General features: G+C 41.7%; 1 protein-coding gene across 2 annotated transcripts in view; it reads right to left on the reverse strand.

Moving 5' to 3' along the window:
* Positions 1 to 25,488, reverse strand: part of st3gal5 (ST3 beta-galactoside alpha-2,3-sialyltransferase 5) — an 86,344-nt gene that overhangs the window by 56,341 nt on the left and 4,515 nt on the right. Inside the window, exons 2-4 of one of the 2 annotated variants that reach the window (XM_059965621.1) lie at positions 12,791 to 12,897; positions 10,147 to 10,285; positions 133 to 253 (exon numbers count right to left, since the gene is read on the reverse strand). Coding sequence is in view for 1 of the 2 variants with exons in the window: in XM_059965620.1 (XP_059821603.1) it covers positions 133 to 253; positions 12,791 to 12,828 (159 nt within the window). In the remaining variant the exon portion in view is untranslated. The remainder of the gene's footprint in view (positions 1 to 132; positions 254 to 10,146; positions 10,286 to 12,790; positions 12,898 to 25,488) is intronic. The other variant, XM_059965620.1, reaches the window with a different exon arrangement.

A 25,488-nucleotide genomic window follows, 5' to 3' on the forward strand; every position in this document is an offset into this window, starting at 1 on the left:
GTTCAACTGTTTTCTGGCAGTTTGCTTTTTTTTTTGGGATAATTTTAAATTGAATACTTTGAAAGATACACATGATCACAGAATGTTCAAACATTTGTCAGTAAGTTCCTAAAAACATGAACAAAAGCTCACCTTATTTTTTTCACCTTTCACCATGTGCAGGTCCCATATGTCATTTTTCTCATAATCTTGGTCGAGAAATTTAATCAGAGTCCGAAGGCCAATCAAACAAAACACAATTAACGCTGTCAACCTAAGATAAATCACAACCTATTAAATGTATATCCATGTTAGAAAATACATGCTATAGAAGGATTATTTAAAGAATTAAGTCACAATACATGGCAAAGGTAAGGAGCAGCACAGTTGTTTAGTGGTTGTTTCAATCACTTTACAGTGTCAGCGATCACTGATCGGTGTCCAATTCCTGTCACTGTCTGTCTGCAAGTACATTCTTCTTGTGACCAGCCAGTTGTGAGCTGTCCCAGCACAAAATGCATTGGTCATTGATGCAAAATGACATATTTCACTATATGTTTCAATTTAAGCTAATCTTTATCTAATGTTTCATCTATTTTATTAACTTCAATGCACTCCTATGAAAAAAGCCATTCAAATAATATATAACTATATTGCTGACAAGAACTTCTCGTACATCGGCTATGAAGGTAAACCAATGAAAACATCCTCTCATACAAACAAATCTGGCCCATCAAAGTAGAAGCAGCCTTAGCTCAGTGACAACACCAGAGTCTAAAGGGTTAAAGGTTATTTGAATCAATGGTCTGCTGTATCAAGGGATTGCTGCATAGCAGAGAAACACAAAGCAAAGGTTGAGAATGGGTGCTGCCAGATTTATCCTCCAGCATTGAGTATCCTACACAACAGGATAAGAGCATTGATCTCTGATCCGGAAATTGAGTTCCATGTATCTTTTCCCCCTATCCAGCATCCATTATTGCCCCAGCGTCCACTATTAAGGACCTCCAGCACCCAGAACATACCCTTTTCTCACTGTAAACTTCAGGTAGGAGATACAGAAGCCTGAAGGCACACACTCAGCGATTCAGGAACAGCTTCTTCCCCTCTACCACCTGATTCCTAAATGGACATTGAATCTTTGGGCACTACCTCACCTTTTTAATTTAAAATATTCAATATTTCAGTTTTTTCACATTTTTTAAATCTATTCAAACTACGTAATTGATTTGTTTACTTATTATTATTTTTTTCTCTTCTAGATGACGTATTGCATTGAACTGCTTCTGCTAAGTTAGCAAATTTCATGTCACATGCCGGTGATAATAAACCTGATTCTGATTCTTTTGGATGAGATATTAAACTAAGATCCCACCTGAAAAAAAAGATATTACAATAATATTTAAATTATTGGTTATATTCAATCAACAAACAGATCTGATCAGATATTGATCTGACCAGCAGTGAAAGAAGAATCCGTTGGAGTCTGGTGGTACCAAACTAAAGGTGTTTATTAGTAAACTACACAATATCAAAAATGCAAATATACATATAAAACAAGTTAGTAATAAACCTAAAAGTGTAGGAATAATAATAATCAATAATAAACAAGCTCTATCAATGTCTAGGGGTAAATGAATTGTCATAGGAAAGTATAGAGTTCAGTTCATAAATGCTGATGTGGTTATGGTTGTTGTATTGAAATCATTGGGAGAGAGCGCAAGAGAGAGAGCGAGCAAGAGGTAACAGCTACAGCAGCCAAACCTTCCATTGCTTTCATAATCCGTCATATCGTTGTGGTCATTCAGTTCTGACCCCTCTGTTCTTCAGCTAGACCGGGGGTCGGCAACCTGCGGCTCCCGAGCCATTTGTGGCTCTTTCACCTCTGTGCTGCGGCTCCCTGTGGCTTTGGGAAATAATTGGTCAGTATTTAATTAAAATGTATTTTATGTTAGTTTGTTAGCTTTTGAAATGTAATTCTAAATTTGAAGATTATGGTGATCTTGTACAATCTAAGTGTGGCGACACATTTCCTCACAATTAGCCAGCATTCCGGCTAAGGGAGATAGCCTACGGGGGTTTGTGAGTACGCGTCTTTTGCAGCATCTGCGTCCATGGGGGCTGGGTTGAGGGAGGCTTAAAAGCAAGGCTGTTTAGTTCGAATAAAGTTATTCGACTGCAGTTTACTGACTGCGTGAGCACACCGCTACAACGTGTTTTTATCGCTATTAATATACGTCACCACTGCCAATACCTGACACCCGCCAGTGCGCGATTTCTTTAATTTTTCGATCCAAGGTAAGCCAACTATGGAGAATTCTAAAAAAAGAAAAGTGACTGAAGAAAACAGAACGTTTAATGATACGTGGACAGATTCATTTGCTTTCACTGTTGACGAGACTGGTTTACCGGTATGCTTAATATGCAACTAGCAAACAACAAAAAGTCAAATGTCGCAAGGCATTTCCAGAATAAACACGCAGCCTTTGCTCAAAAATATCCGGATGGAGATGAGAGAAAAAAAGCCGTTTCGGAACTGATGCGGAAGGTTGATCTGAGCAAAAATCATTTCCAGAAATGGATGAAGTCTGGAAAATCAACGACATACGCCAGTTATATTGCCGCTCAGGAAATAGTCAGGCACGGGAAGCAGTTTACAGATGGTGAATATATAAAAGAATCTTTCATTAAGATTTCAGAACATCTATTCACGGACTTTAAAAACAAGAGTGAAATTGTGCAGAAAATCAGGGATATGCCCCTCTCTGCAAAGACTGTCAAAGACAGAACCATAAAAATGGCAGAAGACATCACAAGACAGCAAATTAAAGACATCAATTCAGCTGTGGCCTACTCGATTGCCTGTGACGAGTCTAAAGACAAAGGTGATATTGAACAAATAGCGTTGTTCTGCCGGTATGTAAACTCTGCCGGGCCACAGGAAGAACTGATTGAGTTGATACCTCTAAAAGACCAAACACGGGGGGAGGACATCTGTGAGGCTGTCTTGAATTGTTTAAGAGCCAAAGGAATAAAGACCACCCATCTGGTGTCAGTAGCTACTGATGGGGGCACCGAATATGACGGGAACGCACAAGGGAATTGTGGCTTTACTGCAGAAGTCGCTGGACAGAAAGCTGCTGACTTTTCACTGCATCTTGCACCAAGAGGCACTGTGCGCTCAAACATTTCCTCCGGAATGCACAGAAGTAATGGATGTTGTCATTCAGATTGTCAATAAAATAATGGCAAAAAGTTTAAATCACCGTCAATTCCGTTTGTTACTGGACGAGCTGGAAATTGCATATTCTGATCTCCTGCTGCACAACAAAGTCTGATGGTTGTCCAGGGGGGAGGTGCTGAAACGCTTTGTCGCGTGTCTGGAAGAAGTGAAAACTTTCCTGGGCAGCAAAGGGCTCAACTTTCCTGAGCTGGAACAGCCAGAGTGGCTGGAAAAGCTACACTTCATGGTAGACATGACAGCGCACCTGAACACGCTGAACACAGCTCTTCAACGGGGTAAGGACGTACAGCCCTGCACATGTTGGAGGATGTTTTGGCATTCGAGCGCAAGTTGACGTTGCTTGCCAGAGATTTACAGAAAGGCACATTGTCTCACTTCCCCAATTTGAGAGAGTTCAAACAAGGTCACGACATGATAAATTCGGAGTATTTACATTCTGCAATCATCGCAATGCAAACATCGTTTGGGAAACGCTTCTGTGAGTTCAGCGAGGAAAAAAACACATTATCCTTCCCGGTCACTCCCCTAAGCATCGATCCATCCCTACTAAATACGACTGCATTGTCAGGTGTGAGTCAACCTGAACAAGTATGATAAATATTTTAATTGCCTATTATTTTACGTATATTCATATGTTTTCATTGTTCAGTGAAATAGTCCTTTTATTTTTCAGGTTGACAGCTGGCTGACGTTATTTTTGGTTTGCTGCTGGCGGCAAATTTAAGTTTGGCGTTTTTCATAAATACAAGAAGGACTCAAATAGACGTTGAGTATTTTACTTAAAAGTAACCTTCAACCCAACGTCTTTTTTTCGGAGTTCAAAATGTTTTTGTTGCATGCAGAAATGTAATTTCATTTTCTCTGCAGGAGTTCATCAATTTCATAAATGCAACACATTATAGTTTGTTTATACATAGCATAAAGGCAAAACAAAACGTTGTATGCAGTGTTATTTCATTTTAAATGTCAAGCGGGTTTTGCGGCTCCCAGTGTTTTCTTTTCTGTGGGAAACGGGTCCAAGTGGCTCTTTCAGTGGTAAAGGTTGCTGACCCCTGAGCTAGACCATTCTTCTGTGGTGGACTCGTCACTCTGGCATGAGTGGACAGACACACACAAGTCCCCACTGGCCCTGCTGTAACACTGAGCTTTAATGACCGATCTCCTGGTTCGGTCTCCGAAGCCCCCACCTTTCTGTGGGTTACCAACACTCAGTCAGTGTCCACTGGTGTGTCTGAAGGGTGTCTCTCCAGACCTGTCTTTTATCCCCACTCACGGGGTCTCAGCTATCCATCATTCCTGAATGACCGTGTCCATCAAATCAGGCCACTCCTGCTATCTCCTGAGGAATGTTAACGAGCAAAGTAAAGTCCTTGTAGTGGAAGGTAAATAATCCAGGAAGAGTCATAATGCAGTAAATCAACAGTCTCTCTCCCCCTCTTACCTGTAGCAAATGTTCTTGCCTGGGCAGCATAACAGCAGCAATAGTTTATAGTTCTCGGGGGGGGGGGGGGGTGTTGGGAATGGTTAACTCTGCACCCCATTGACCATCAGGTCTGCTCATCACTCATAACAATATACATTTGCAGACTGAGGAAGGCTTGTCTAGACAAGTAAATACATACATCAACATTACCTAATCAACTACAAAGTTCTAACATTTAGCTGGAAAGACTTCAAAAACATGAGATAGAGCCTCGTTAAGTTTTCTCTACCAGCACTGCACATCTTCTGTAGCTGTTGCACTTTATTCCGCATTGTTATTGTTTTACATTGTACAATCTCAATGTACTATATAATATTTTAATGCCTACGAACTTTTCACTGTACCTCAGTTCATGTGAGTATAGTAAACCAAATCCAATTTGGAGATCTAGGCTCAAGTTAAAGAAAGTAAATAATGATTAGGCAAATGAAGCATTTAACATGAAAGATGAAATTGTCCATTTTGGTAGGAAAATCTGATTTTCAAATGAGTTCATCAAAATGGGGAGGCACTGCAGAACCAAGTTGAAGTTTAATTGTCATTCAACCATGCATGAATACAAATGAAACAGCATTACTTCACGGCCAAAGTGTAAAACACAGTATCAACATTCACACACATGACATATGATATCAGTAAAATACAGCACACAGAAGTCCAGGACCGAGTCAATGAATGTTGCAGCACTGCTGTTAAACACAATACAGGTGTATACTGCTAAATGAACTCTGGGGGGCAGCACTGCCTAGAGTGCAGAGCACCCACTCCGATGCCTCTCTTCTGGGCAGCTGTAAACAGGCAACACCATGGCTTGAGGCCATGGGGTCTTCACTATGACCGAGGCCACGCAGCTCCCCGCAGTCCGCCAATAAAATCAGTGAATTGGACTCGTAACATTCCACATTAATGTCCAACAGAGTCCTGCGATGAAAAGGAAAGTGACTGTGATGATCACTGGCTGTTAGACTGCATGCCACCTTTGCATAGCGACTCCTCAGATACCTCTCGGACGCGGGCAGCAGCATGATCTGCACCAAGTGCAGCTCCATCAGTTTCTCTGCCAACACTGATGAGGTAGACCTGCAGTACTTTTAAGTTTTAATGTCCAGCATGGTCTTGTGATCATAAAAATGTTTTAAAAGGAGAATAACATCTCTGGTTGGTCCCTTAGAAAGTGCTACGATCGAACTGGGTGTAACTGGGTGTAACTGGGTGTCTTACCAGCAAAGATAGGAGTATCTGTTGAAGTCTGATGATACTATTTTTAACAGTATTTATTAGTAAAAATACACAAAAATAATATCAATGCAAATATACAGATATTATACGACATCAATACTAAACCTAAAAGAGCGGGTATAATAATAATCAATAAGAAATAAGCTCTATCGTTATCTAGGGGATAATGAATTGTTAATGAAATATAAAGTTCAGTTCATACAGGCTGCAGTCATTGTTGATCACTGTTCTGCAATTGTTGTGTGGGGAGAGGGGGAGAGGGGGAGCGGGAGAGAGAAACTTGCCGACTTTCCTTTTACGATCTTGATCCGTATCCATCCTTTAGCTAGACCGTTCCATGGAGGATTCGTCACCCAGGCAAGGGTGGACACACACACAAGCCCCCACCAGTCTCGTAGCATCTCTCCTGGTGCGTCTGAGGGGTGTTCGCCAGACCCGACTTTTTATCCCCACTCACGGGGTCTCAGATGTCAATCAGGTTGGGATGATCCAATCCCTCAACCAGACCACTCTGGTTGTCCCCTGAGGGGTTTCAATGAATAGTACAGTACTCAATACACAATTCCTCCTTCAAGAGACAATAGCAGTAATCTCTCTCTTTGTCAATAGGAGACATTCCATCTTGTATATTCTGGCATTGTCTCTTTCTCATTACTGACATGCTGTGACTCTCTCTCATTTCCTGGGTATCAGACCCGAAATAATAGCGATCTTGCAATTCTCAAAAAGGGGGGGGGGGGGGGGGAGGCACTGGCGATTCTGTACCCTTCTGCCCATCAGAGTTGCTCCTCATTCGTAACAGAACACACCATTATCTTATTAGAAGAGGGCAAGTAACCAGAACAGGGTTCACGGAAGACAGTTGTACAGAAATGAGGAATTAAGAAACCTAAGCAATGATTATTTATTGATTGGTGTGAAGAACAGCAAAGTAGAGCGGTTTTGTTTCAGTAATACAAGGCATTGCAGTGGCCACAACTCGAATATGATGCATATTATTGGTGTCCTTATTGAATGAAGCTTGTTAATGCAATGAAAGCTGCAGCTTATTTATTAAAACATGATAAGACCATTTGGCCACTCAGGCCTTTGCTGTCTCCCTATGGAGCAATTCCACCAGTCCCTCTCTTGATCTGCGACTCTTGTACACATACCCCTGGAACTCTAATAATTATCTGATGCATCTACACAGAGGGTAATCTGCAATAATCAATTAACTTGCAAACCGATGTGAAAGGAGTCAAAGGAAGATTCTGTAAACTCCACAAATGCAGCATACAAAGCCAAGATTGCACCTGTGTGCTTGTAACTATGTGGCAGCAGTACTAACCTCTGACCCAACATGCCGAAAAATTGTAAAGAATACAAGATCACATTAAAAGTTCCTAAAACCTGATGGGGCATGATGTGCAATGTTGTGGAAGAATAGTTGAGGGGCTCAGTCTCCAAATAAGACGAAGTCACTTGGGAATGGTACTGAGACACACCTTCACCCAGGTCACGGAGCCGTGTTCTCTACTCTAGTGGGCTGCAGAAGCAGTCAAGAGTTCAAAATACAGATCAATAGATTGCTGCAGATTAAGGGAATCAAGGCATACAGGAAGAGTGCAGGAAAATGGCCATGAAAGTGTTCAGCCATAATACTGATAAATGGTGGAACTGCCTTGAAGGATCAAAACTAATCAATAAGCTTCAAGACTTTGGTCTCAATACCTCTGTGCAACTGATCCTTGATTTCCTCACTTGCAGACCCCAGTCAGATCTGATTGGCAGCAATATCTCCTTCACAATCTTCAATATCACCACCACAGGCTGTGTGCTTAGCCGTCCGCTCTACTCGTTTTCTGCAGCTTAACGTGAAAAAGACTAAGAAGTTGGTGGTGGACCCGAGGAGGTGACGCCTGTTTCCATCAATGGGGTCAGTGTGGACATGGTGGAGGATTACAAATACCTGGGGATACGAATGGACAATAAACTGGACTGGTCAAAGAACACTGAGGCTGTCTACAAGAAGGGTCAGAGCCGTCTCTATTTCCTGAGGCGACTGAAGTCTTTTAACATCTGCTGGATGATGCTGAGGATGGTCTACGAGTCTGCGGTGACCAGTGCTATCATGTTTGCTGTTGTGTGCTGGGGCAGCAGGCTGAGTGTAGCAGACAACAACAGAATCAACAAGCTCATTCGTAAGGCCAGTGATGTTGTGGGGGTGGAACTGGACTCTCTGACGGTGGTGTCTGAAAAGAGGATGCTGTCCAAGTTGCATGCCACCTTGGACAGCGACTCCTATCCACTCCATAATGTACTGGTTAGGCACAAGAGTACATTCAGCCAGAGACTCAGTCCACCGAGATGCAACACTGAGCGTCATAGGAAGTCATTCCTACCTGTGGCCATCAAACTTTACAACTCCTCCCTCGGAGTGTCAGACACCCTGAGCCAGTAGGCTGGTCCTGGACTTATTTTTCCACTTAGCATGATTAACTGATTATTATTTAATTATATTTTATTTTTATTTTATATTTATTTTATATTGCTATATTTCTTCACTATTCTTGGTGCTGCGGCTGTAACAAAACCCAATTTCCCTCGGGATCAATAAAGTATGTCTGTCTGTCTTTACCCTTATGACTGTGTGGCTAAGCACAGCTCCAATGCCATATTTAAGTTTCCTGAAGACCACACTGTCACTGGCCGAATCAAAGGTGGTGACGAAGCATTACAAAGGAGGGAGATTAAAGAATCTGGCTGAGTGGTGCCACAACAACAACAACTGCTCACCCAATGACAGCAAAACTAAGGAGCTGATTACTGACAAGAGGAGAAGGAAACTGGAGGGCCAAGAGCCAATCATCATTGTGGGATCAAGAGGTGTACAGGCTCAGCAACTTAAATTCCTCAGTGCTATCATTTCAGAGGACCTGTCCTGGGCCCTGCACACAACTGCAATTACGAAGAATACACTACAGCACCTCTACTTCCTTGGGAGTTTGCGAAGATTCAGCATGTAATCTAAAACTGGCAAACTTCAATAGATGTGTGGTGGACAGCATCTTGACTGGTTGCATCACAGCCTGGCACGGAAACACCAATACCTTTGAATGTAAAATCCTACAAAAAAAGAGTGGACACTGCCAAGTCCATCATGAGTAAAGCCCTCCCCACCATTGAACAGAGCGTTGTCACAGGACAGCAGCATCCATCATCAGGGACCCCCACCACTATTGTCACGCTCTCCTCAATGCTGCCATCAGGAAGGTGCAGGAGCATCACACCACCTGGCTCAGGAACAGTTATCGCCCCTCAACCATCAGGATCTTGAACCAGTGGGAATAATTTCATTCAACTTCATTTCTACAACCTACGGCCTCACTTTCACGAACTCTTTATCTTATGTTCTTATATTCATTGCTTATTTATTGTTATTTCTTTTTTCTTTTGTATTTGCATAGTTCGTCATCTTTAGCTCGTTGATCATTTGTCCACCCTGTTGGGTGTGGTCTTTCATTGATTCTATTATGGTTTTTGCATTTACTAAGTATGCCCACAAGAACCCAAAACTCAGGGTTGTATCGGGTGACAAAGTTGTACTTTGATAATAAATTTACTTTGAACTTTTAAAGGGTCAAATAGTTTACTCCTGCTCTTTCTTCTTAAATATCTTCTCATGTTCAGAAAGTACCAGGGTAAATTGAGTCGCAAGATGCTAGGATTCTATCCCCAAGAGTTTAGAAAATCAAAAGTGGGCTTGAAGAGTCATGATATGATGCTTTGTGGAGAATCCAGAACTAGGAACTACTGTTCTAAGATGAGGAGTCACACATTTACAACAGATGGGCATGTGCATTGCAGATGAACTACGAAAACTGAAGTTATCCATTCTGGTTGACACAAAACTGCAGTGTGTTAAATACTGAGATACTGGCAAGTGTTGATGCCCAAAAAGATTTAAATGTGTTTGTACACAAGTCACTGAAAGACACACCCAAGTTCAGCAAACAATAGAGGACAAATGGTATGTTAGAGACACAAGACACTGCAGATGCTGGAGGAACTCAATGGGTCAGGCAGCTTTAATTTTATAGTATGTTCACCTTTAATATGAGAGGATCTGTATATAGGACAGAGGAACTCTTATTGTAATATTATAGGTCATTGGTGATACCACACTTGGGAGTATGGTAAAGAGTTTTGGTTTCCTTACCCAAGAAAAAACGTTCTTGCCATTGAAGTATGTCAGATAAGATTCAGAAGACTGGCTCCACAGATGGCAGCTTTGCAGTGTGAGGAGACATCGAGTAGTCTGGGGCAGGATTCTTCAGCTTAGAACAGGGCCTACCAACCTAGAGTCAACAGACCCCTCAGTTAATGGTGGGAGTCAATGGCATAAAAGTAAAAGATTAGGATCCCATGGTTTAGAAGAATGGAGATCAAATTGAAACATACAAAATTCTTAAGGGGCTTATCAGGCAAGATGCATAGAAGACGATTCCCCCCAGCAAAAATCTAGGACTAGAGGACCATTTCAGAATTAAAAGTTAGGTCTGAGATAAGGAGAAATTTATGTTAAAGGGATCAGGGAATTTGGGGGTAATAATAAATAGCACTTTGTTGCCCTTAAGGCATTCATTTAGTTTATTATATTTTCGCTTTAGTAATTTGTTTGGAATCATTTTCTAGTTAAAGTTAAGGTTGTTGAAAGTAAATTTGTTGTTTGTGATATATCGTGGCATGCGATGACTTCACACCTAGTTTCATTGCGTCCTGTGGGAAAATACCGGTTTGGAGAAACGGGAAGGAGGGGGCTTGTGTGTACAGGATCAGCTCGAGAAAAGTTTTCTTTCTACACATTAGAAACAACGCCGTAAGTTAATAAAATAATCGATATCTTGAAGCAAAAATGTTAACGCTGATTCTGTTAAAAATAATGACGGTTGATAAAGTTTATGTTCTTTGTTATTTAAAGAGTTGCGGATAGTTTGTGTTGAAGTGTATTTAAAGCAGTTGATGGCGTAGGTAGATTCTGACTATGTTGTACTTTAATGTAATATAGTTTGTTGTAGTTTTATTTTTGCAAGTATTTATGATGTACATGTGATGCCAAGGAGGAAACAAATACTGTATATATTTTGTATTGTTTTATCAACAGTTTTCACCATACATTAATGTGGAAGAGTGAACAGTAAACGGTTAATCTTACCAGGATCGTGCCTCATTGACCAGTTTATACTCGGTGTTTAGTTCAGAGTTTTATACCTGTGCGAGAACACTACGGTACCAGACCAGTAATAATCTCAGTGAATGGTAGAGCAGACCCAATAGACCAGATGACCTATTCCAGCTCCCATTGCTCATGTTCTTTTTATTCAGAAGCTTAAGATCTTATCAGATAACAGGTTCTATACACAAACTAGATGTTGATTTTCATATATGCATCACCATACTGAGTTATATGTTTTACCAATAACTCATTGCTCTAAGTACACAGCATATCCTGGAAATAATTTATCTGACTGTCCTAACTCATTTGAAAATTCCAACTCAGAACAATACAGCACAGTGTTTTGGTGCACGATGTTGTGACAGCATTGTACGCTGAAGGGCCTGTTCTCTGCCCTATGTCTCTTATACCAGCACAATGTTCACCTGTCCTGTACAATCACTGATGTACCAGGAGACAGAGGGATGGGTCCAGATTCCATCCCATAACTGCTGACATTCTCTCTAGTTATTTTCACTTGTTTTTGAAGCAGGTGTATTATTGAAAGGAAAACCACTCAGTAGAATCCTGGAATTTGGTCTGGTTATGATGACATTGGTTATTTGCCCACAGTAGATTTAGAATAAAGATTGTTCCAACATTCAAAGTTAAAAGTAAATGTATCATCAAATTACATATGTACAAAATGTAGGGCATATGTACAAAATTAAGGGAGGGAAGTTTAGGGGAGACATCAGGGGTAAGTTGTTTTTTTTCCCTCTCTGCACAGAGGGCTGTGAGTGCCTGGAATGACTTGCCAGGGATGGAGGTGGACGCTAAAACATTAGGGGTATTTAAGAGCCTCTTGGACAGGTACATGGATAAAAGAAAAATGGAGTGTTATGGGGTAGTGTGGGTTTAGTACTTTTTTTTAAGGATTATATGGGTCGGCACAACATGGAGGGCTGAAGGGCCTGTACTGTGCTGTAATGTTCTACGGTTCTAACCTTTTAACCAACTTCCTTCCCTGCATAGCCCTCCATTTTTCTTTCATATATTTATATATACATATCTCAGACTCTCTGAAATATAACCACATAACAATTACAGCATGGAAATGTCTCTAATGCATCTGCCTCTCCCACCAAACCACATATCTACCACATTGTGTGTAAAAAAAACTGACCCAACTCCCTATACTTCCCTCCAATCACCTGACAACTATGCTCTCTCATTGTACAGAGTCTTGTCCATCCTGGGGAAAAAGGAATCAATTGTCCATTCTAATACACCTCTATCCAGTCACCCTTTCCTCCTCCTTCACTCCAAAGAAAAAAAGCCCCAACTCACTTAACCTTTCCTCACAAGGAGATGTTGCTCCTCTCCAGTCCAGGCAGCAACCACCTGGATCTCCTCTTCACTCCCTCTAAAGTGTCCACATCCTTCCTTTAATGAGATGACTAGAACTGAATGATATCTCCAAGTAAAATGATGCCATTCAAATTATTTCACAATCATGCACTGTGAAAACAAATTCATGAGCACCAATCTGTACTTAAACATAGGCAGTAATTCATAAATATTCTTTTTTTTATATAAAACGCTGAACTCAAAGTGACACATAGGATGCTAAATATACACATCTTACTTTAAAGGTCCTCTGAAGATGAATCTAGCTTTTCTCATTTTTCACGTCAGCACCAGTTATGTGCGCTGCGGTTACCAATACTCTGGCGAGATCTCAAGTGAGCACAGCTGCAAAGCAAACAAAAAAACCTTATGAGACATAGAAAAGTGTGTTGTTTTCTCCTTACTGTACCAAAGCTCAAAATCTGGAATGTTGGGAAAGGCACATGGGGGTATGAAATTCACAATGAATAATAGTGCCCTGAGGATTGTCGTAGAACAGAGGGAGCTAGGAGTGCAAACTACAAGTAACACATACAAAATGCTGGAAAATTTAACAGGTCGGGCAGCATCTATGGAAGGGAATAAATAGTCGACACTTCAGGGTGAGACCCTTCATCAGGACAAGGAGTGCAAACACAAATGTTCCCTGAAAACAGCATGGCAGAAAAAGAGGATCGTGAACCTAGATGCAATGGTACTGCAAAGGCTGGTAGTCTAGAGCAGGCATGGGCAAACTACGGCCCGCTGGCCATATGCGGCCTGTTAAGCTTTTTAATCCGGCCCGCAGAACTTGATGAAATTATATTAATAAACCTTGTTAACGTTTTTCCCCTACAATTCTGGCGTTTTCCCAATAGATGACGCACTCTATATACATTTGTGGCGACCCATTTCCTGGCACATCTGAACCGGCTCACAATTAGCCAGCATTCCGGCTAAGGGAGATAGCCTGCGGGATTTGCGAGCACAGAGCTTTGGATCCTCTGCGCAGGGGGGCTGGTTGAGGGAGGCTTAACAGTGAGGCTGGGGATTTCGAATAAAGTTTTTTTTTCTTCGACTGCAGTTACCGACTCCATGTCGTAATTTTAGCGCTGCATGTAGCACACCGCTACACATTGACCTTTGTTGAGGTGCAGCGTATTACTCCACATTTGCGCTTTACTCGTTGTTCGGCTCAACCTATTTGTGTGTACAGGCGTTCAGCGTCATGAACATCAACAAAGCCAGCCACAGATCCAAGTTAACTGACCAACACCTCAGATCCATCCTGAGAATCGCCACAACAAAACTAAATCCAGACTTTGATGCGCTGGCTAAAAAGGGAGACCAACAACACTGTTCCCACTGAAATTAAAAATAAGTTTCTTCGTTGTGTTATGTAAAAAATGCATTTGAAAATATTTTTTTCAATAAGCCTTACATGTTACATGTCATTTCTGTTAAGTGATGGACATGAGTAGTGCGCAGGTGCACGTACGTTCTCAAAATAAAAAATGCGCTCCAGATCAAATAACGCGCTCTGCATACTGGCGCGCTCTCACTGTTCTGTCATTGTGCGGGTCGTTGTTGAGTTTTGGCACAAGGGACAATTGAATAAGAAGCAGCAGGACAAGTAGACCTGCATCTCCTACCGTTTTTGAAATAAAGTCAGTCAGGAGGAGAGTGATGATGATAATATCTTGAAGGATAACAGAATTTTCAGTGCTTTAAAATAATAACTGTTACTATTTAAAAAAAGCTGTATCTTATTCATTTAATTTTCAGTGTTTTAAAAGTCATTTCAATAAATAGCTAAATACCATGGGACTTCAAAGACAGATATTTTGTTGTAATGCATTTGTTCATTTTCAATTGAAATTAAAGCACGTTTTCTACATATCCCATGATATCTTATTTTCTCTTATGAGGTGTATTACCAAAACACTCCGTCCATCTGCTCCTGGTCCGGCCCTCCTGTCAAATTTTATAACCCTATGTGGCCCTCAAGTCAAAAAGTTTGCCCACCCCTGGTCTAGAGCAATACACACAATCTGACGGAGGAGCTCAACAGGTCAGGCAGCATCTGTGGATGAGAATAAACAGTCAACGTTTTAAGCCGAGACCCTTCATCAAGAGGATGGTGAAGGCAGTTTTCTTTTTCAGTCAGGGCATTCAGTATAGATGTTGAGATATTGTGTTGCAGTTGTACAAGTCATTGGTGAGGCAGCATATGGAATACTGCGTTCAATTTTAGTTCCCATGATCTAGGAAGGATGCCATTGAACAGTAAAGAATCCAGAGGAGATGTACAAGGATGTTGTCAGTTATAGAGAGAGGGCAAGCAGGTTAGGACTTTCTTTCATTGGAGCACAGCAAATTAAGAAGTGATCTCTCCCCCCACTTCTCATCCGCCCTCAACCATCCCATGTTTCTTCACTCCTGATAAAGGGTTTCAGCCCGAAACGTCGTCACTACCTCCTCCCATAGATGCTGTCTGGCCTGCTGAGTTCTGCCAGCATTTTGTGTTTTTATTTATTTCCAGCATCTGCAGATTCACTCGTGAAACCTAAAATAACACTAACATATAGTAAAAGCAGGAATGATATGATAAATACGCACCCTATAGAAAGTAGAAATATTGTAGGTACAGTGTAGTTTCACTCAAAATCAGGAAAACAGTGAGCCGAAAATCGGCACATACACGCAGGTGCACATACATGCCTACGCATGTACACGCATATGCACGCACACACACGCGCATATACACGCATGCGCAAACAACTGCCTGCACAAGGCTTCACAGTCATTGTAGTCTTTCTTGGGGTAGACACATGTATAAAGTAGGAGTCTTTTTTTTTCGTAAAAGCAAAAATCCTCTTTGGCTAGCGAAAACAGGTACTAATGTAGGTCTTTCGTAAAAGCGAGTTGTCGTAAAACGAACTTTCAAAAAGCGGGGACACCTGTACAATACTCCAAGTGTGGCTCGACTAGTGTCTTATAAAGGCTCAGCGTTATCTCCTTGCTTTTATATTCTATTCCCCTTGAAATAAATGCCAACACTACATTTGCCTTCTTTACCACAGACTCAACTTGTGAATTAACCTTTTGGGTTGGGATTCTTGCACAAGGACTCCCAAGTCCCTCTGCACCTCTGATTTTTGAATTTTCTCCACATTTCGTAATAGGCTGCATTATTGTTCCTTTTAACAAAATGTATTATCATACATTTCCCAACACTGTATTCCATATGCCACTATCTTGCCCATCCTTCCAATCTAAGTCCTGTTGCAATCACATCGCTTCCTCAGCACTACCTCCCCCTCAACCTATCTTCATATCATCTGTAAACTTTGCCACAAAGCCATTAATTCCATTATCCAAATCATTGACAAACAATGGGAAAAGTAGCTGTCCCAATACTGACCCCTGAGGAACACAACTAGTCTCTGGCAGCCAACCAGAAAAGGCTCCCTTTATTCCCACTTATTACCTCCTACATGTCAGCCATTCCTCTATCTGTGCCAGTACCTTTCCTGTAACATCATAGGAACTATCTTGTTAAGCAGCTTCATGTGAGGTACCTTAACAAATACCTTCTGACAATCTAAGCACATGACAACCTTTGTCCACCCTGCTTGTTACTTCTTCGAAGAATTCTAACAGATTTTCAGGCAAGAAAATCTTTACAGAAACCATGCTTACTTCGTCTTGTTTTATCAATAGTCTTCAAGTACTCCAAAACTTCATCCTTAATAAATACACTCCAACACTTTCTCAACCTGCAGTTTCCTCTTTTGTCTTCCTCCATTGTTAAAGAGTGGAGTGACATTTGCAGTTTGTCAGTCCTCCGGGATCATACCAGAATCAAATGATTCTTGAAAGATCATGACCAATGCATCCATTATCTCTTCAGCAACCTCTTTCAGAATATGGAATGTAGTCCATCTGGTCCAAGTGACTTATCACCTTAAGACCTTTCAATGTCACTAGCACTTTCTCCTTTGTAATAGCAATAGCACTCACTCCTGTTCCCTGACACTCATGGACCTCTGGCACACTGTCCACAGTGAAGACATATACAAAGTACCCATTAAGTTCATCTGCCATTTCGTTGTCTCCCAATACTACCTAACCAGCATCATTTTCCAGTTGTCCAATATCAACTCTCACCTTCCTTTCATTCTTCAAATAACTGAAAAAGCTTTTAGTATCCTACCTTATATTATCAGCTAGTTTGCCCTCATATTTCACCATTTCCCTTCTTATAGTTGTTTTTAGTTGCCTTTTGGTGGATTTTAAAAGGTTCCCAATCATCCAACTTCCCATTCATTTTTGCCCTTTCCTTGGATTTTATGGAGTCCTTAACTTCCCTTGCCAGCCACAGTAGCCTAGTCCTGCCATTTGAGAGCTTCTTCTGTAGGACATATCTATCCTGTGCCTTGTGAAATACTCCCAGAAACTTCATCCACCTCTGTTCCACCTTCAACCCAGCCAGTATCCCCTCCAATCCACCTGGGCAAGCCCATACAAACTGAGTTATTACACAACACCAATCTAAGATAACCTTTCCCCTTGTGAGCTCAATCACAAGCGGCTCTAAAAAGCCATCTCATATGCATTCAACAAATTCTCTCCTGCGATCCAACACCAACCCGATTTCCCTAATCCCCTTGCACATTGGAAGTCCCTCATTCCAATTGTCATATTATCTTATTCGATGCTCTTTCCATCTTCCTTTGCAACCTTAACCCTACTATTTGGCTACTATTAAAGGCTACTATTTGGAGGCCTATATATGATTCCCATTAATGATTTTTTTTAAAAACACCCTTGCAATTTCTTAACTCCACCCATAAAGATTTGACATTCTCTGTCACCTTTTTCTGAAGATGAAATTCTCTTACCTATAAAGCCACACTACTGCCTATGTCTTGCGGCATTTCTTCAGTTACATCAGCACTCAACATTGAGATAGAACAAAGGAATCTGAAAAGACAGATCCTTAATTCTTTAAAGTGGCATCCAGGTAGATAAGGTTGTAAAGAGAGCTTCTAGCACAGTGACCTTCATAAATTAAAGTACCGAGTATGAAGCTGGAATATCATATTGAAGTTGTAGAAGGCATTTATTAAGACCATATTTGGAGTATTACGTGCAGTTCTGGCCACCTACCTATAGGAAAGACATCAATAAGATTGAAATAGGACAGAAAATTTACAAGCATTTTGCCAGGACTACAGTTTCTAAATTATAGGGAATGATTCGATAGGTTTGGACTTTATTCCCTGGAGTGCAAGAGAAGGAGAGGGCATTTGAGATGTAACAGGAAGAAAATTTTTTGTTAGCTGTGGTGATTATACGTTCAAAGTCCATGATAGTGTGTTTGGTGTGTTGTAAGGATCAATTCTTGGCTATTGTTCATACTCAACATGTTCCCATTAGGTCAGTTTATTTCAAAACAGAAGGTGAATTACTGTAGCTATGCAGACAACACAAATGTATTTGTCTAACCATAATCTGCAGATCCTGGAAATCCAAGCAACACACACAAAAAATGCTGGAGGAACTCAGCAGGCCGAGCAGTATCTATGGAAGAGTGCAGTTGAAGTTTTGGGCCGAGACCCTTCATCAGGACTGGAGGAAAAAAGATGAGTCAGATTAAGAAAGTATGAAGGGAGGGGTAAAGTAAAGAGCTGGAACGTTGAGTTGAAGGGCTGGAGAAAAGGGAATCTGATGGGAGAGGACAGAAGGCCATGGAACAAAAAAAAGGGGAGGAGCACCAGGAGGTGGTGATGGGCAGATAAGGAGATACGGTGAGAGGGAATGGTGGCGGGGGGGTACTTTACTGGAAGTTTGAGAAATCAGTTTTCATGCTATCAGGTTGGAGGCTACGCAGATGGAACATAACATGTTGCTCCTCCAGCATGAGTGTCGTCTCATCCTGACAGTAGAGGAGACCATGGATTGACATGTTGGAATGGGAGGTGGAATTAAAATGGATGGCTACTAGGAAACTATTAAGCCAGGTGACCCTGAGGCTCTAAACCCTCCAGTCTGGAATTACAGAAGGGATGGATTTGAATTTTTTTTTAAATCAATAAGGAAAAAAATTTTGGTTATTGGTGGTAATAAAAGTATGTATCTTAAGAGATAACTTGATCATCTGGCTTTACAAATCAAGCCACAAGTAAAGAATTTGGGCATTATTATTGACTTACCTAAATTTCAAATCACTTACTAATCATATTACGATTGCATTCTTTCATTTAAGGAACATCTCAAGCAGCAGAAAAATTGAAACATGCTTTTATTTTTAGCCAATTAGACTACTATAATGCAACACGAGTGAATCTGCAGATGCTGGAAATAAATAAAAAACACAAAATGCTGGCAGAACTCAGCAGGCCAGATAGCATCTATGAGAGGAGGTAATAACGACATTTTGGGCCGAAACCCTTCATCAACAGTGAAGTAACATGGGATGGTCGAGGGGGGAATAAAAAGTGGGGGGGGGGGGGAGGGATAAAGCAGAGAGCTAGGAAGTGATAGGCTGGAGGGAAATGGGCTAAGGGGAAGGTGGAGAATTATGGGAAATAAAAGAGAAAGAAAGGTAGGGCTGGGGGGAGAGATTATAGTGGGGGGGAGAGAAGAGAGAGAAAGAGAACCAGACTAAAATAATAGATAGAGATGGGGGTAAGGGTGGGGGGCAGGGGTATCAACAGAGGTCAGTGAGTTGGATGTGTTCATGCCGGTAGGAAGGAGGCTACCTAGGCGGGAGATAAGGTATTGCTCTATCGACCTGCGTGTGGCCTCATCTTGACGGTAGAGGAGGCCATGGACAGACATGTCGGAGTGGGAGTGGTCTGTGGAATTGGAGTGTGTGGCCACAGGGAGATCCCGCCACTACTGGAGGATCGAGCGCCGGTGTTCGGCGAAACGGTCTCCCAGTCTGCGGTGGGTCTCCCCCAATGTATAAATGGCCACATCGGGAGCACAATCTTAGATCCACAAAAACTGGTTTGTTTAGTGTTTCTAGAGACAAGGACACAAAAAGTACTGCAGATGCTGGAAATCTAGAGCAAGACACAACGTGCCGGACAGTGGTTCACAGGCCACCTGGCCATCTTGCACAGGTCAACTCTACCCCAGAAGAAATCCCAATGATCCCAGAATTGAATCCTTGCCCCCACACCAGCTCTTCAGCCATATGCTCATCTGGTCTCTCTTTCTACTCCAGGATTCAGTTTTATTATTGCCTAACTTCGTATACTCATTCTGCAGGGTTTAATACCTTGTTCACTTGAAATAATGTGTACAATGATGTCTGGCGGTTTGCCAATCCCCTTGAATTTTCTGCAGCTGCTCAGAGATGTCATTGATCCTGGTACCAAAGACGGATCCACCCGATGCAAAGGCGCAAGTACCAACAAGGATGCAATAAAACCATAAAACAAGCGATAAAACTTTAACTCTTTATTCATAGCATGCTATGGGGGAGGTTACAGACTGATCTCCCAAAGAGCCAGTCCGGACACTGCACTCCCCCCAAAGCACAATTCCACACAATTTATAACATTGATCATTACAGGAAATATTATAATTACATAAGTTAATATCATTTTAGAATAGTTTCAATCACATGCTAAGATACAACGAAATGTAAAATCATCATTGGTTAGTTATAATTATTTTCTGCCAAAGCCAGCCTGGATACGTTAGTCCCTCATGCTGATACTTTCCCCTATTCTCGAACATTCTACCCCCCTATGCTATCTTACCCATATTTAGCTATGTTACACCTCGAGATGCTTTGTGTGATCAGACAATTCCTTATTTGAACCTACATCTAACCTATTAGGGAACAATCTCTGGTATGTCACTTGTTGCTGGGTAAGGTTCCCTTTTGGCCGCCCAGCAACTAATGTAAGGTACCTAGAAGGTAATTGATCATTAGCTAATCATTGCCTTTTAATCTATACCCCTATTTACCTATCCCTTTACTCCATCACTGGGACTCCTGTCACTATTGCACCCCCCCCCCACCCTGTCTTCAGCCTTTCCTGCTGAGCATTGCAGCTGGCCACATTGCAGAGCAGTTGTCTGCTTGCAGCTGTCCTACACTGATAGTAAGTTGTGCACCCCTATGCCCTGAATATACTTGAGCATACTTGTTGCTGAGAGGAATGGCCACAGCAGAACCAAAAGCCTACTTGCCTGACCTCTCCTAGTAATTACCCGTTATCTGAAGCTTACAGCCAGGGTGTGACCACCTCGGAAAAAATCTCAACTATGAAGCCCTCAGCTTTCTTAATGATCTTGAGTACAGTTCTTTGTCCCAGTTTGTCAGGAGCTGACTTCCAACATCTTGCAGGAGGAGCATTCCACTGTTCTAGCTGCCATCCTACCTACACAGAACCAAGGACAAAGGATAATCAAAACACCGTCCTTGCCTGTGCCTTCTCACTGCAGAATTCAGAGGAAATTCAAGATGAGGAGAGAGGGGAGAGTGGGCTTGTCTTCTCAGGAAGAAAAGGAGGCTCGATCCGACTAAGTAAAACAAAACTGAGGGGGGCAGATAGGTTAGATATTAGGAAGCTGTTTCCCAGTAGATCAGGGGATAGATTTAAGGTATGGGTCTGTTTCTGCACTCGTGTTCATTTCAGACATTGATAGCATTTAATGTCCATTTACAGTTAACTTCAATAAAGTTGCTGTTTTGAATCACTTTTAGTGAAGGAGCTCCATTTGAGTTATTAGGTATGGAGTTCTAGCATTTAAAACTGGCGAGGATTTCTGAATTTGGGGAATACTCTCTGCAATGTCATCACATATTGAATACGGCTTATTGGGGAGTAAAAAAAAACACCCACCCACCTCTATGTGAAATACAGTCAATGGCCACTCTATTAGATACACCTGCTTGTTAATGCAGATGTCTAATAAGCCAATCATATGGCAGCAACTCAACACCTAGAAGCTTGCAGACAAGGTAGTGAGTGAGTGTATAAAAATACAAGAAAATTAAAAATCATAAGCATTATTGTATTTCAAAATGTATTTTGAAATGTAAAATATATTTCACGCCAGATGATACAAGTGTAATCAACACCAGTCATTTAAGTAATCTGAACTAAAAATTATCCTAATCCAAATATTAAAAATAAGGTTTTAAGTAGTGTTTAAGAATTCCCCAAAATTAGCCTGGTTCAACTCAGTATTCCAGATTCTTGGTGCAGTAAAGCAAAAGGCCTAACACTAGTTCTTGTATGCAGTGTGCGGGTTCTTCATGAAAGAGGGTGTCAGCCCGAAACATCGACTGTTTATTCCCATCTGTATATGCTGCATGACCTGCTGAGCTCCTCCAGCACATTGTGTATTGCTCTAGGTTTCCAGCATCTGCAGTACTGTGTCCTTGTCTCTAGGAACACTAAGCAAACCAGTTTTTGTGGATCTAAGATTATGATTAGGGATGTAAGGGGATAGATACTCCAAAATATACAGAAGAGCTAGATTATTCAGAGCCTTATATACAAACAAGTATTATAAAATTGATCCTAAAGGACTCAGGCAGCCAGTGCAATGATAACAAAACCAGTGAAACGTGCTCAGATGGTTTTTTTTGCTTAACCCTCTTGCTGCTGCATTTTGAACAGGCTACAGCAGCTATGTATATATCTTGGGCAGACCTGAAAAAGAATACATTACAGTAGTCTAATCGGCTAAAAATAAAAGCATGTTATCAATTTCCCCCCCCCCCCCCCCACCCTGCACCATTCCCTCTCATCTTATCTCCTTACCTGCCCATCACCACCTCCTGGTGCTCTTCCCCTTTTCCATGGCCTTCTGTCCTCTCCCATCAGATTCTCTTTTCTCCAGCCTTTTATCGCAACGTTCCAGCTCTACTTCACCACTCCCCCCCTCCCCCACACTTCTTAATCTGACTCATCTTTTTTTCCTCAAGTCCTGATGAAGGGTCTCAGCCCAAAACGTCAACTGCACTCTTTTCCATTGATGTTGCCCGGCCTGCTGAGTTCCTCCTGCATTTTGTGCATGTTGCTTGGATTTCCAGCATCTGCAGATTCTCTCTTGTTTGTGATTAGACAAATATATGTGTTATCTTAATAGCTATAGTAATTCACCTTGTGGTTTGAAATAATCCAACCTAATGGGAACATGTAGAGTATGAACAATAGCCGAGAATTGATGCTTACAACACACCAAGCACACTATCATGGACTTTGCACGTACAATCACCGCAGCTAACAAGGAATTTTCTTCCTGTTACATCTCAAATGCCACCTCCTTCTCTTGCACTCCAGGGAATAAAGTCCAAACCTATCGAATCATTCCCTATAACTTAGAAACTGAAGTCTTGGTAACATGCTTGTAAATTTTCTCTGTCCCATTTCAATCTTATTGATGTTTTTCCTGTAAGTGGTGACTACAAATGCACCTAATACTCCAAATTTTGTCTTAATAAATGTCTTCTACAACTGCAACATGATATTCCAACTCCGTACTCAGTACTTTGATGTATGAAGGCCAATGTACCAGACGCTCTCTTTACAATCTTATCTACCTGGATTCCCAAAATGTCAACTGTACTCTTTTCCCAGATACTGCCTGCCCTGCTGAGTTCCTCCAAAATTTTGTGCATGTTGCTTGGATTTCCAGTATCTGCAGATTTTCTCGTTTGTGAAAATCCCTTGAGGTACAGTTAAGTCAATCATCAAGAAATGGAAAGAATACGGCACAGCTGTAAATCTGCCTAGAGCAGGCTGTCCGCAAAAAGTGAGTGACCGTGCAAGAAGGGGTCTAGTGAGAGAGGCCACCAAGAGACCCATGACAACTCTGGAGGGGTTACAAGCTACAGTGGCCGAGATGAGAGAGACTGCACATACAACTGCTGCCCGGGTGCTTCACCTGTCACAGCTTCAATGGGAGAGAAAGCCACTGTTGGAAAAAAAACCTCCCATGAAATCTCAGCTGGTTTACCAGAAAGCACGATGGCCAAAAAGCTCAATTCAGTTTCATCAGACCATAGAACCTTCCAGCCTACTTCAGAATCTCCCAGTTTCCCTGTATTTTGCTGCATTCATTTTACCCTCTACTTTCACGAGCCTTCCAGGGCCTGCTGGAGTGAAGCATTCCCACAACATGATGCAGTCACCATGCTTCACAGTAAGATGATTATGTTTTTGACAGCAAAATGAATGTAGCAAAATACAGGAAAATCCTGGAGAAAACCTGATGCAGTCTGCAACAGAACTGTGACTTGGGACAAGATTTGTTTTCCAGCAAGACAATGACCAGGCATAAAGCTAAGGCTGTACAGGAATGGTTTAAACACAATGTTCTGGAGTGGCCGTGTCAGAGTCCAGACAGCAATCCAATTGAGAATTTGTGGCTGGACACGAAAAGGGCTGTTCACTCACAACAATCAGACAGAGTTTGAGTAGTTTTGTAAAGAAGAATGGGGATAAATTGTAGTGTCCTAATGTGTAAAGCTAATAGAGACCTATCCACACAGACTCAAGACTGTAATTGCTGCCAAAGGTGCATCTAATAAATTCTGACTTGAAAGGGTGCAATCAAGTTTTTTTTCTGTATTATATTTGTAATTAATTGAGATCACTTTGTAGAGATCTGTTTTCACTTTAACACAGAGTCTTGTTCTGTTGATCAGTGTCAAAAAGAATCAAATTAAATCCACTGTGATTCAACGTGGTAATATAATAAAACATGAAAACTTCTTGGGGGGTGGGTGGGAACACATTTTATAGGCTCTATGTAATAGATACTATATTGATCCCAAAAGAAATTACTGTGTCATGGTAGCATTACAAGTGCACAGATGTACAAATATTAGAAAGGTAAGGATGACTAAAAAAAAGTTACCTCAAATAGTAACTCAAAACAGGAGGGGGTCATCAATTCCCCTGGCTATAGGTCAACTCATTATAGAGCCTAATGACCTCATAGCACTCCTTGGAGCAGCACAGTTGTCTATTACTAAAAGTGCTCTTCTGTTCAGCCAAGGTGGCATGCAGAGGGTGAGAAAGATTGTCCAGAACTGTCAGGGTTTTCTATAGGGTCCTCTGCTCTCCCACAACCTCCAGTGTGTCCAGTTTGACTCCTATAACAGAGCCAGCCTTTCTAATCAGTTTATTGAGCCTGTTGGCATCACCTGTGTTGATGCCATTGCCCCAGCATTCCACCACATAGATTGTACTGGCGACAACAGACCGATAGAACATGTGAAGGAGAGGCCTGCATACTCCAAAAGACCTCAGTCTCCTCAGAAAGTAGAGGTGACCCTGGCCATTCTTGTACACAGCCTCTGTGTTGGTGCTCCACTCAAGTCTGTCATTCATCCAGGTGCATCCCCAGGTACTTGTAGTTCCTCACCATCAAATTAGGGGGTTTCCTTGACACTGCAATTAAAACCCCGCGGGTTTCCATGGCTGCGCAAGGCTAGGGAATACACACTCCAGTCCTGTCAAACCCATAAGATAGAGGCGGCTCTGAACCCCGGTTTGGGTGGATGCTGTGTAATTTGCTACCCTGTTGTAGCTCAGAAATAACAGACAGCACACTGCATACGATTAAAGGAGTTGTATTTATGAATTTTAACTAAAGGGTCAGTAAAGAAAAGAAAAACCAAAAAGGGCCCATTATAATTAAACAGTCACAAGTGGGCAAGCTGGAGCTCAACTGTTCCAAAAGTAATAATTCACCAAACCTCAACTGACTGTGGCACCTCTCCATTGAATCACGGTCCCCCACCAGGTAGAATCCTACAACCGGTTATCTCCTGCATCTTTCCCTCTTCATCTCCCACCGATCAAAAGATCCAGCTCACATTCCAAATCACCCATCATCTCTCACCACAACCCAAACACTGCTCCTGCTGAAAGACCATTATGTTAGCAGAGAAACCTCTCCCAGGGTGTTACG

Source organism: Hypanus sabinus, chromosome 3 (genome assembly GCF_030144855.1).
Source record: "Hypanus sabinus isolate sHypSab1 chromosome 3, sHypSab1.hap1, whole genome shotgun sequence".
Lineage (NCBI taxonomy): Eukaryota > Metazoa > Chordata > Chondrichthyes > Myliobatiformes > Dasyatidae > Hypanus > Hypanus sabinus.